Source organism: Chelon labrosus (genome assembly GCF_963514085.1).
Source record: "Chelon labrosus genome assembly, chromosome: 13".
In the NCBI taxonomy this organism is placed as follows: Eukaryota; Metazoa; Chordata; class Actinopteri; order Mugiliformes; family Mugilidae; genus Chelon; species Chelon labrosus.
This window is the reverse complement of record NC_140346.1, coordinates 30,031,208-30,043,296: the sequence shown is the minus strand read 5'-3', so window position 1 is coordinate 30,043,296 and position 12,089 is coordinate 30,031,208. Positions and strand designations below refer to the sequence as shown.

The following is a 12,089-nucleotide window of genomic DNA, read 5'->3' as shown; positions in this document are numbered from 1 at the left end:
GACGTGTCCTGGACCGGGACGTGTCCTGTAATAAAACCAGAGACCGGGACATGTCCTGTAATAAAACCAGAGACCGGGACGTGTCCTTTAATAAAATTAGGGATCGGGACGTGTCCTTTAATCAAACCACTGAACCAAATGAGAACCGAACCAGGTGAGACCAGGTGTCAGACGGAGACCCAAATAGATCTATTGCCCTTTAGTAATGTCTCCCTAATTAAAGATCAATAACTTGATCAACTAGCTGATCACAAGCGATCATAAAGGGGTCCATGCCGTGGCGAACGCATGGCTTATGCCTTCCGCCCTTGCAGTTTGTCCTGGGCAGACACTTTAGCTACACAGAAAAAGATAAATCATTATAATAAGAATAAGAATCAGAATCAGAATCAGAAAAGACTGTTTGTACATACAAAGAATTGCTTTGGTGTCGTTGCACTCATTACGCGTAAACAAATAAAAAATAAAATAAAATAAAATAAAATATAGAAACTTGGCTCTCAAATATACAAAAATACAAAAAAGAAGAAGAAGAAGAAGAAGAGAAACAAAATCCAAGTCATTAGGGATCCTGATCCTGCAGCTTCGTTTGCATGGACCAATAATAATGCCTCTTCTTTTTCATTGTAATTCCACGTCCGTCCACCAGGGGTCAGTGCTGCTCCTCGTTCCCTCTGCTGTGCTGCCGGGTCTCGGCCGATGGGGGGCGCTGCGTCGCCTGTTCCTCTTCGGGGGTCTGATTGCAGGATGGCGGAGGTAGGGGGACCGGAGTCTGCCGCGGCCCGGTGCCCGGACGAGTCATCGGACAGTGAACCGGAGCAGGAGCCCGGAACTCCGCAGAAACTCATCCGAAAAGTGTCAACGTCCGGCCAGATCCGCAGCAAGGTAGGGGAGGGGGCGGATGGGGGGTTAAAATCCTGCGCCTCTACCGCCCACAGTGTGTGGTCAGCGGCTGTTTTCATTCAGCGGGGCCGGGCCACACACAGCCCGGGATGCATCGCTCAGCCTGAGGCGGAACTCCCTGTTAAAACCGTACACTTTACCCCTTGCGTCCTGTCCAACAGTTCTGTGTCAGACACGGAGTCAGGACAAGATATTCTCTGGATAGTCATAGTGAGTATTTTAGTCCGGCTCCCTCCACAAACACCAACTCCCCCTGTGTTTCTATCGCTCCATCTTTTCTCCAGCGCTGTGACACCTTCTCCCCGCCGCCCTGTCCCCCGCTACCCGCTGGGGGCGGCGGGGAGGAACGTATTTAACCGACTATGAGCGGCTTGGTGCATTTAAATCACGCTGAACTGAAGGCTGGAGCAGTTTGCACCTGGGACGAGTTTAACTTTTGTTCGGACTAAGCGAATATTTCCTTTAAACGAACACCAGTTTAATCTGACGGGTTTTCATTGGAGTTTGGACCCGGTGTTTCCAAGAGACAACGGTACGTTTCTGGGTGAGGGCCACAGCCGTTACATGAGCACCGCCGGTAACGGACGTGATTACCGTTACAAAGCCTTTGTGCAACAGGGATCCGGATCGGAACATTAACGGAACATAACGGTTCAGTTCTGGGTTTAAAGTCCAGGTTTAACGGCGCTTTTAGCCGTTTAGCTTCATGCTAATCACAGCCAGACACTGAAGTTTCCCAAAAACCGTTAAAACACGTAAACACACCACACAGACATCAGTAGTGGAAGGCTAGGCTAGGCTAGGCTAAGCTAAGCTAGTATAGGCTAGGCTATGCTAGGCTAGGCTAGGACAGGCTAGGCTAAGCTAGGCTAGGCTAGGCTAGGCTAGGCTAACTCCTGCCAGGGTCTTAGGCCGGTCAGAGCCCCGCCGTATCCCATCGCTGGCCACCCGGCCGAGGCGGGTTGGTCTCCGCGGTGACAGAGCTCATTATCCGGTGTGTCGGTGTTAATGAGACATAACGGTCCTGATAATTAATGAGTCTTAGCTCCGAGCTAATCAACTTTAAACCGATTAGTTTGATATAAACATTAAACTATCAGCAGTTCTGTAAACAGGATATGTTTAATAAACTGTCAGATCCTATTCTAATTAAATGTTTTAAACCTGAGAGTAAAATAAAATCAGAGAAACAGAGAAAATAAAACTTTGTATTTAATAATTATATATATGTGTATAATTTTTTATATTCTATTTCTAAGAATGTTTATATTGTTCTATAGTGGGCACGTGATAATAAAGTCTTTGAATGTTTGTTATTTACTCTGTGTCTGTGGGACATGGTCCTTTAGGATCTGGAAGCTCGCTGGTCGTTGATGCTTCTGGGAATTAAACCACTCATGTGATTAAATATTATTAAGAACTGCTGCCACTGAATGATTGGATGGATCTCTGATTACTCTAATTACTCTGTTTACTCTGATTATTCTAATTATTAACTCTATTTACTGTATGGACAGAGATTCAGACTCCTCTGAGGATGAACTGTGGCTCTTCTGCTGTATCAGTGTTTTCTGTGGGTGTGGTTCATGGTCCCCAGAGGATGAGGAGGAGTGACGCCTCCTGTGTGTGTTTCAGACGGTGTTGAAGGAGGGAAACCTTCTGAAACAGACAAACTCGTTCCAGCGCTGGAAGAGACGCTACTTCAAGCTGAGAGGGAGGACGCTGTACTACGCTCAGACCGCCAAGGTGAGTTCACCTGGGTCTACCTGGGTACACCTGGTTTACCTGAGTCTACCTGGGTACACCTGGTTTACCTGAGTCTACCAGGGTTCACATGGTTTACCTGAGTCTACCTGGGTACACCTGGTTTACCTGAGTCTACCTGGGTATACGTGGTTTACCTGAGTCTACCTGGGTACACCTGGTTTACCTGAGTCTACCAGGGTTCACGTGGTTTACCTGAGTCTATCTGGGTACACCTGGTTTACCTGAGTCTACCTGGGTACACGTGGTTTACCTGAGTCTACCTGGGTATACCTGGTTTACCTGAGTCTACCTGGGTATACGTGGTTTACCTGAGTCTACCTGGGTACACGTGGTTTACCTGAGTCTACCAGGGTTCACCTGGTTTACCTGAGTCTACCTGGGTTCACGTGGTTTACCTGAGTGTACCTGGGTTCACGTGGTTTACCTGAGTCTACCTGGGTATACGTGGTTTACCTGAGTGTACCTGGGTTCACGTGGTTTACCTGAGTCTACCTGGGTACACGTGGTTTACCTGAGTCTACCTGGGTATACGTGGTTTACCTGAGTCTACCAGGGTTCACGTGGTTTACCTGAGTCTACCAGTGTTCACGTGGTTTACCTGAGTCTACCTGGGTACACGTGGTTTACCTGAGTCTGCCAGGGTTCACGTGGTTTACCTGAGTCTACCTGGGTATACGTGGTTTACCTGAGTCTACCTGGGTTCACGTGGTTTACCTGAGTCTACCAGGGTTCACGTGGTTTACCTGAGTCTACCTGGGTATACGTGGTTTACCTGAGTCTACCTGGGTTCACGTGGTTTACCTGAGTGTACCTGGGTACACCTGGTTTACCTGAGTCTACCTGGGTATACGTGGTTTACCTGAGTCTACCAGGGTATACGTGGTTTACCTGAGTCTACCTGGGTACACCTGGTTTACCTGAGTCTACCTGGGTACACCTGGTTTACCTGAGTGTACCTGGGTACACCTGGTTTACCTGAGTCTACCTGGGTTCACGTGGTTTACCTGAGTCTACCTGGGTTCACATGGTTTACCTGAGTCTAAGACATAAGACACTGTTTATTTGTCACGGTAGCGTGGAATTTGGCAAAAATATACAGTATACAAAAAAAATTAGGGCCGGGACTCGATTAAAAAAATAATCTAATTAATTAGAGGCTTTGTAATTAATTAATCGAAATTAATCACATTTTAATCGCATATAAATATTTGACCTGAGAACAGCGAGAAGTAATTTTTTTCATATGGATATTTCCCATCCTCGGGGCCAACCAAAGCGGTCTCATCAGCTTCTTCGTTCATGTTCACTGTGGTTTGTTGTTGTCTGAAGTAATGAACGCTAGTTGGTGCTCCAGTATAATCGGTCCGCCGAAACTCATCCAGTGAGAAACGTTCCGCGGTGCAAAAATAAGTGTGATTAAAATGCGTAAAAAATGTTTAACGCGTTATTTTTGTGTAATTAATTAATCTTAATTAACGCGTTAAAGTCCCGGCCCTAAAAAAAATAAAACATATATACGGGTATACCTGGTTTACCGGAGTCTGTCTGGATATACCTGAGTTTACCTGGGTATACCTGAGTTTACCTGGGTATACCTGAGTTTACCTGAACCCTGCCATTGATGACTGATCAGTTTTTTGTCTCCAGTCGATCATCTTTGATGAAGTTGATCTGACGGACGCCAGCGTCGCTGAGTCCAGCACCAAGAACGTCAACAACAGCTTCACGGTGAGTCCTCACCTGGATTCATCCGCCACAGAAAGTAGTCCCAGCAGATATATTACACAGGTTTAATCACAGACACATTAAAAAGTGAATACACCTGAGTCTCACCTGGAGGAGACTCATCATCAACATACAGACATGTAAACACTTCTTCTTATCTGAATGAGTTCAGCTGGTCAAAGATAGTGAGGACGTGTCACTCTGTCACGGTTCCTGTCGTCCATCAGAGATCAATACTGGAGCTGATTGATCAGTTCAGTGATTTAAAGCGTCCCACAGGAAGTGACCGCCGCTGCTGCCGCCGCTGCTGCTGCTGCTGCTGGTGGTGGTGGTCGTCTTATTTTGGAAGTCTGTGTCACTTCCTGTCTCTGATGTGTTTATAGAGGCTGTTTGAAGGGGGAGGGGCTGCATGTGTGTGGGTGGGGGGTCAGCATGATGACACACAGGAAGTAGAAGTGAGTCATACGAGAGGAAGTGGGTGTGGCTAGTGAAGAGAAGAAAGAGAGAGATAGAGAGAAGACGGTCCACAGGAGACCAGAACCAGGTCCAGATCTGAGCACTGCTGGGTCAGTTCTGGACTTTACTGATGAGAGGACGGGGGTACTGGATCAGAACTGGATCAGAACTGGATCAGAACTGAGAGTCAGACGGTGAGTTTATCGGAACAGCTGGATGAGATCTGATTGATAAATCTGTTTTGATATATTTATTATTATATATAGATTTTATTATTATTATATGTTGATGTCTGGTCACATGATCACATGACGGTCGTGTTGAGAGGATGAAGAGATTTATGTGTTCACGAATCACACGTTTGTTCATGTGACGCATCGAATAGCTGAGAAAAACCCAACCCCATGGCCAAATCATTAGGAACAGTAGTGAAGGTTCTGGTGTTCAGCGTTAGTTTCTAATAACTGAGGGCTGTTGATTCATCTGGACAATCATTGTGTGGTGTTGTTAAACTGGACTGAACTAAACTCTTAATCCACCGACTACAATGTCAAAATGTTATAAACACATATCAAGTCAGTAGTTCTACAAAAACTTCACAATTGTCCCTAATGAATCTAAATAATGGACATTATTTAGATGAAGAGGAGACGAGAGCTGCAGTGGATTCATGGACTTCCTCCAGTGTTTGTGTTGGTTCTGGATCAGACCTCCCTCTCAGTCTATTTCTGTCTCTGTGGGAACAGAAGCTTCATTGTGGAGCAGCTGGACAGGAAGTGGAAATCCAACCACTCGCACACATGATGTCTTTCATTCCAGTCATAATTACCTCAGTAAGAGCTGAGTGTCTGAAAGTCCCATGCAGAGCTGAGGGCTTTGAACGCACCATGAACCATGTTAACAGAATAACCCTGAAGGAGGCTGGTAGTCTGAACCATGAACCCCTGAACCATGAACCCTGAACCATGAACCATGAACCCTGAACCATGAACCCTGAACCCTGAACCATGAACCCTGAACCCTGAACCAGAGCCCGTCTATGGAGAGCCTTGCCACTCTCTATTAAGTCCCATTGTAACGAATTTTGGTTGCAGACAGAATGGGACTCTATGGAGCTAAACGGCTAAATGTGTCTCTTTCACCCGATTGTCGTTGAGAAATCTCAGATTTGATTGTAGGTTTTGCAAGTTCAACATGGGTTATAGGTCAAAAGTTGAATGAACGAGAACTTATGTCCTTTCGTTTTCTTACAGGTTGAGTTGTTGTTGCCCATAACACGCTAGCATTGTGCTAATGAACGCTGATTGGTCAGTGAAGGACTGATTACGACCAGATCCCGCTTGACGGCATCGTGGCATCCGAAACGGGACCAGAATGTTAAGGCGGACTGTTTCGCCCAAGTTTTTTTTTTCAACGTAACAACTTTTTTTTTGGTTGCTGGCACTTTTATCTGCCTATGGTTATGTATGTACTGTGATATTTAAACGGAAAAATAAGCAGTGACTGAAGGATTGCCGTAAAGCAGTATCTGGTCGTACGATGTGTATGACGTCATTGACATTTTAAAATACTTCTTAAAGCAAATAAGTGACTCTAAAAAATCTAACACCCAGCAGTGTGTCATTTCTTTGCATCTCCTTTCAAATACAATATTCAAATTACTGCACAAAAAATTATATCCTGAGAAAAGTGGATTTTGAGGGGTACTGCTCCATAGACCGCCATTCATTCTGCACTCGTCCTGAGAGCGCCCTCATATGGAACCAGAGTGGAACTGCAACCAGTTCAGAAGCCAGAAGTTCACCGAGAGTGGAACTTCTCCCCTTATTAGACGTTCTCTGCCTGAACCCTGAACCCTGAACCGGTCCTTCGTCTCTGGTTCTGACCCAACAAGTCCTCACTGTGTTTTAGTTACCGACACCTGTGTGTGTCAGGTGATCGCTCCGTGTCTACCTGCGTGTGTCAGGTGATCGCTCTGGGTCTACCTGTGTGTGTCAGGTGATCACTCCGTGTCTACCTGTGTGTGTCAGGTGATCGCTCCGTGTCTACCTGCGTGTGTCAGGTGATCGCTCCGTGTCTACCTGCGTGTGTCAGGTGATCGCTCTGGGTCTACCTGTGTGTGTCAGGTGATCACTCTGGGTCTACCTGTGTGTGTCAGGTGATCACTCCGTGTCTACCTGCGTGTGTCAGGTGATCGCTCTGGGTCTACCTGTGTGTCAGGTGATCACTCTGGGTCTACCTGTGTGTGTCAGGTGATCGCTCCGTGTCTACCTGCGTGTGTCAGGTGATCGCTCCGTGTCTACCTGCGTGTGTCAGGTGATCGCTCTGGGTCTACCTGTGTGTCGGGTGATCGCTCCGTGTCTACCTACGTGTGTCAGGTGATCGCTCCGTGTCTACCTGCGTGTGTCAGGTGATCGCTCTGGGTCTACCTGTGTGTGTCAGGTGATCACTCCGTGTCTACCTGTGTGTGTCAGGTGATCACTCCGTGTCTACCTGCGTGTGTCAGGTGATCGCTCCGTGTCTACCTGCGTGTGTCAGGTGATCGCTCCGGGTCTACCTGCGTGTGTCAGGTGATCGCTCTGGGTCTACCTGTGTGTCAGGTGATCACTCTGTGTCTACCTGCGTGTGTCAGGTGATCGCTCCGTGTCTACCTGCGTGTGTCAGGTGATCGCTCTGGGTCTACCTGTGTGTCAGGTGATCACTCTGTGTCTACCTGCGTGTGTCAGGTGATCGCTCCGTGTCTACCTGCGTGTGTCAGGTGATCGCTCTGTGTCTACCTGCGTGTGTCAGGTGATCACTCCGTGTCTACCTGCGTGTGTCAGGTGATCGCTCTGGGTCTACCTGTGTGTGTCAGGTGATCACTCTGTGTCTACCTGCGTGTGTCAGGTGATCGCTCCGTGTCTACCTGCGTGTGTCAGGTGATCGCTCTGGGTCTACCTGTGTGTGTCAGGTGATCACTCCGTGTCTACCTGTGTGTGTCAGGTGATCACTCCGTGTCTACCTGCGTGTGTCAGGTGATCGCTCTGGGTCTACCTGTGTGTCAGGTGATCGCTCTGGGTCTACCTGTGTGTGTCAGGTGATCACTCTGTGTCTACCTGTGTGTGTCAGGTGATCACTCCGTGTCTACCTGCGTGTGTCAGGTGATCGCTCTGGGTCTACCTGTGTGTCAGGTGATCACTCTGTGTCTACCTGCGTGTGTCAGGTGATCGCTCCAGGTCTACCTGCGTGTGTCAGGTGATCGCTCTGTGTCTACCTGCGTGTGTCAGGTGATCGCTCTGTGTCTACCTGCGTGTGTCAGGTGATCGCTCCGGGTCTACCTGCGTGTGTCAGGTGATCGCTCCGTGTCTACCTGCGTGTGTCAGGTGATCGCTCCGTGTCTACCTGCGTGTGTCAGGTGATCGCTCCGTGTCTACCTGTGTGTGTCAGGTGATCGCTCTGTGTCTACCTGCGTGTGTCAGGTGATCGCTCCGTGTCTACCTGCGTGTGTCAGGTGATCGCTCTGTGTCTATCTGCGTGTGTCAGGTGATCGCTCTGTGTCTACCTGTGTGTGTCAGGTGATCGCTCCGTGTCTACCTGCGTGTGTCAGGTGATCGCTCCGTGTCTACCTGTGTGTGTCAGGTGATCGCTCCGTGTCTACCTGTGTGTGTCAGGTGATCGCTCTGTGTCTACCTGTGTGTGTCAGGTGATCACTCCGTGCAGACGCCTCATCCTTTGTGCTGACAACAGGAAGGAGATGGAGGAGTGGATGGCAGCGCTGCGTAGCGTCCAGAACAGACAGAACTATGAGGTGTGTCCCAGTATATGTCCCAGTTTATGTCCCAGTGAGTTCCAGTGTCCCAGTATGAAAAGCTGACTGTGTCTCCGTGTCTCTGTCCTCCAGTCCACCCAGTACAGCATGGACCACTTCAGTGGGATGCACAACTGGTACGCCTGCTCCCACGCTAGACCCACGTACTGCAACGTCTGCAGAGAGGCTCTGTCTGGGGTCACGTCCCACGGGCTGTCCTGTGAAGGTACACACTGGTACACACCTACAACTACACACTGGAACACACCTACAACTACACACTGGTACACACCTACAACTACACACTGGAACACACCTACAACTACACACTGGAACACACCTACAACTACACACTGGTACACACCTACAACTACACACTGGAACACACCTACAACTACACACTGGAACACACCTATAACTACACACTGGTACACAACTACACAACTCTGTTACACATTGTGATTTTTCAAAGACAGAAACACAATCTGTGTGTGTGTGTGTGTGTGTGTGTGTGTGTGTGTGTGTGTGTGTGTGCGCGTTGCAGTGTGTAAGTTCAAGGCCCATAAACGTTGTGCGGTCCGAGCCACCAACAACTGTAAGTGGACGACTCTGGCTTCTATCGGGAAGGACATCATCGAGGATGAGGACGGGGTGAGACTGACACACTTTAACCAGAGTCCCTGAACGCCTCACGACCTTCGGTAACCTGTCCTCACCTGTGGTCCTCAGGTGTCCATGCCTCATCAGTGGCTAGAGGGAAACCTGCCGGTGTCGGCCAAGTGTAACGTCTGTGATAAGACGTGTGGCAGCGTCCTCCGGCTGCAGGACTGGAGGTGTCTCTGGTGTAAAGCCATGGTGAGACTTGGACACATGTCCACTGTCCCTCTGAGCTGAGACTTGTCGTTGTTGGACTCAGTGTCCCTCTGTCCTCCAGGTGCACTCTTGCTGTAAGGACCAGCTGTCGTCCAAGTGTCCTCTGGGTCAGTGCAAAGTGTCCGTTATCCCTCCCACGGCGCTCAATAGCATCGACTCTGACGGTAAGACAGCAACTGTCCACAGTGTCCACACAGTAACTACTACAGCCAGCCACTGTTAGCTTCAGCTAACTAGTGTTAATTACAGTGAGCTACAGCTAACCAAGCTAGCTACAGTTAGCTACATTCACCTACATTCACCTTCAGCTAGCTCCAACTGACTCTGCTGTGTCCAGGTTTCTGGAAGGCGTCGTGTCCTCCGTCCTGCACCAGTCCTCTGCTGGTCTTCGTTAACTCTAAAAGTGGAGACAATCAGGGTGTCAAGTTCCTGCGACGCTTCAAACAGCTTCTGAACCCAGCGCAAGTGTTTGACCTGATGAACGGAGGCCCTCACCTGGGGTGAGACACTCACAGACAGATTCACCTGAAGGTCTGAGAGGAAACATTAAGACATGAAACCTGTTCTGTCAGTCTGCGTCTGTTCCAGAAGTTTGATACCTTCAGGATCCTGGTGTGTGGAGGAGACGGCAGCGTTGGCTGGGTTCTGTCTGAGATCGATGCTCTGATGCTGCACAAGCAGGTAACTACAGTTTAAAGTCGTCAAGACACGACATGAAGACGACGTGAAGCATTAATGTGGTATCTCTGTTTTAGTGTCAGCTCGGGGTTCTTCCTCTAGGGACCGGGAACGACCTGGCCCGGGTTCTGGGTTGGGGTTCAGCCTGTGATGACGACACACAGCTGCCTCAGATACTCGAGAAACTGGAGAGAGCCAGCACCAAGATGTTAGACAGGTGACATGATGACAGACAGGTGACATGATCCTAGACAGGTGACGTGATGACAGACAGGTGACATGATGACAGACAGGTGACATGATCCTAGACAGGTGACGTGATGACAGACAGGTGACATGATGACAGACAGGTGACATGATCCTAGACAGGTGACGTGATGACAGACAGGTGACGTGATGGCAGACAGGTGACGTGATGACAGACAGGTGACGTGATGGCAGACAGGTGACCTGATGACAGACAGGTGACGTGATGGCAGACAGGTGACCTGATGACAGACAGGTGACCTGATGGCAGACAGGTGACGTGATGGCAGACAGGTGACCTGATGACAGACAGGTGACCTGATGGCAGACAGGTGACGTGATGACAGACAGGTGACGTGATGGCAGACAGGTGACCTGATGACAGACAGGTGACCTGATGGCAGACAGGTGACGTGATGACAGACAGGTGACGTGATGGCAGACAGGTGACGTGATGGCAGAGAGGTGACATGATGACAGACAGGTGACATGATGACGGACAGCTGACATGATGGCAGACAGGTGACATGATGACAGACAGGTGACATGATCCTAGACAGGTGACGTGATGACAGACAGGTGACGTGATGACAGACAGGTGACATGATCCTAGACAGGTGATGTGATGGCAGACAGGTGACATGATGACAGACAGGTGACATGATCCTAGACAGGTGACATGATCCTAGACAGGTGACGTGATGGCAGACAGGTGACATGATCCTAGACAGGTGACATAATCCTAGACAGGTGACGTGATGGCAGACAGGTGACATGATCCTAGACAGGTGACATGATCATAGACAGGTGACGTGATGGCAGACAGGTGACATGATCCTAGACAGGTGACATAATCCTAGACAGGTGACATGATGGCAGACAGGTGACGTGATGGCAGACAGGTGACGTGATGGCAGAGAGGTGACATGATGACAGACAGGTGACATGATGACGGACAGCTGACATGATGGCAGACAGGTGACATGATGACAGACAGGTGACATGATCCTAGACAGGTGACGTGATGACAGACAGGTGACGTGATGACAGACAGGTGACATGATGACAGACAGGTGACAAGGTGACATGATGACAGACAGGTGACATGATCCTAGACAGGTGACATGATCCTAGACAGGTGACGTGATGACAGACAGGTGACGTGATGACAGACAGGTGACGTGATGACAGACAGGTGACATGATGACAGACAGGTGACATGATGACAGACAGGTGACGTGATGACAGACAGGTGACATGATGACAGACAGGTGATGTGATGGCAGACAGGTGACATGATGACAGACAGGTGACATGATCCTAGACAGGTGACATAATCCTAGACAGGTGACATGATGGCAGACAGGTGACATGATCCTAGACAGGTGACATGATGGCAGACAGGTGACATGATCCTAGACAGGTGACATAATCCTAGACAGGTGACGTGATGGCAGACAGGTGACGTGATGACAGACAGGTGACATGATCCTAGACAGGTGATGTGATGGCAGACAGGTGACATGATCCTAGACAGGTGATGTGATGGCAGACAGGTGACATGATGACAGACAGGTGACATGATCCTAGACAGGTGACATGATGGCAGACAGGTGACATGATCCTAGACAGGTGACGTGATGGCAGACAGGTG

At 49.0% G+C, this 12,089-nt stretch overlaps 1 protein-coding gene across 2 annotated transcripts in view; it reads left to right on the top strand.

The window, feature by feature from the left end:
- The first annotated feature begins 443 nt into the window (after positions 1-443).
- Positions 444-12,089, top strand: part of dgkd (diacylglycerol kinase delta) — a 24,299-nt gene continuing 12,653 nt past the window's right edge. For both annotated transcript variants that reach the window (XM_084559446.1, XM_084559445.1), the window contains exons 1-11: positions 444-885; positions 2,539-2,649; positions 4,318-4,398; positions 8,534-8,638; positions 8,732-8,864; positions 9,183-9,289; positions 9,368-9,493; positions 9,573-9,675; positions 9,849-10,011; positions 10,084-10,192; positions 10,267-10,406. In XM_084559446.1, the coding sequence (XP_084415572.1) occupies positions 700-885; positions 2,539-2,649; positions 4,318-4,398; positions 8,534-8,638; positions 8,732-8,864; positions 9,183-9,289; positions 9,368-9,493; positions 9,573-9,675; positions 9,849-10,011; positions 10,084-10,192; positions 10,267-10,406 (1,364 nt within the window). In that variant the 5' untranslated portion in view covers positions 444-699. The remainder of the gene's footprint in view (positions 886-2,538; positions 2,650-4,317; positions 4,399-8,533; positions 8,639-8,731; positions 8,865-9,182; positions 9,290-9,367; positions 9,494-9,572; positions 9,676-9,848; positions 10,012-10,083; positions 10,193-10,266; positions 10,407-12,089) is intronic.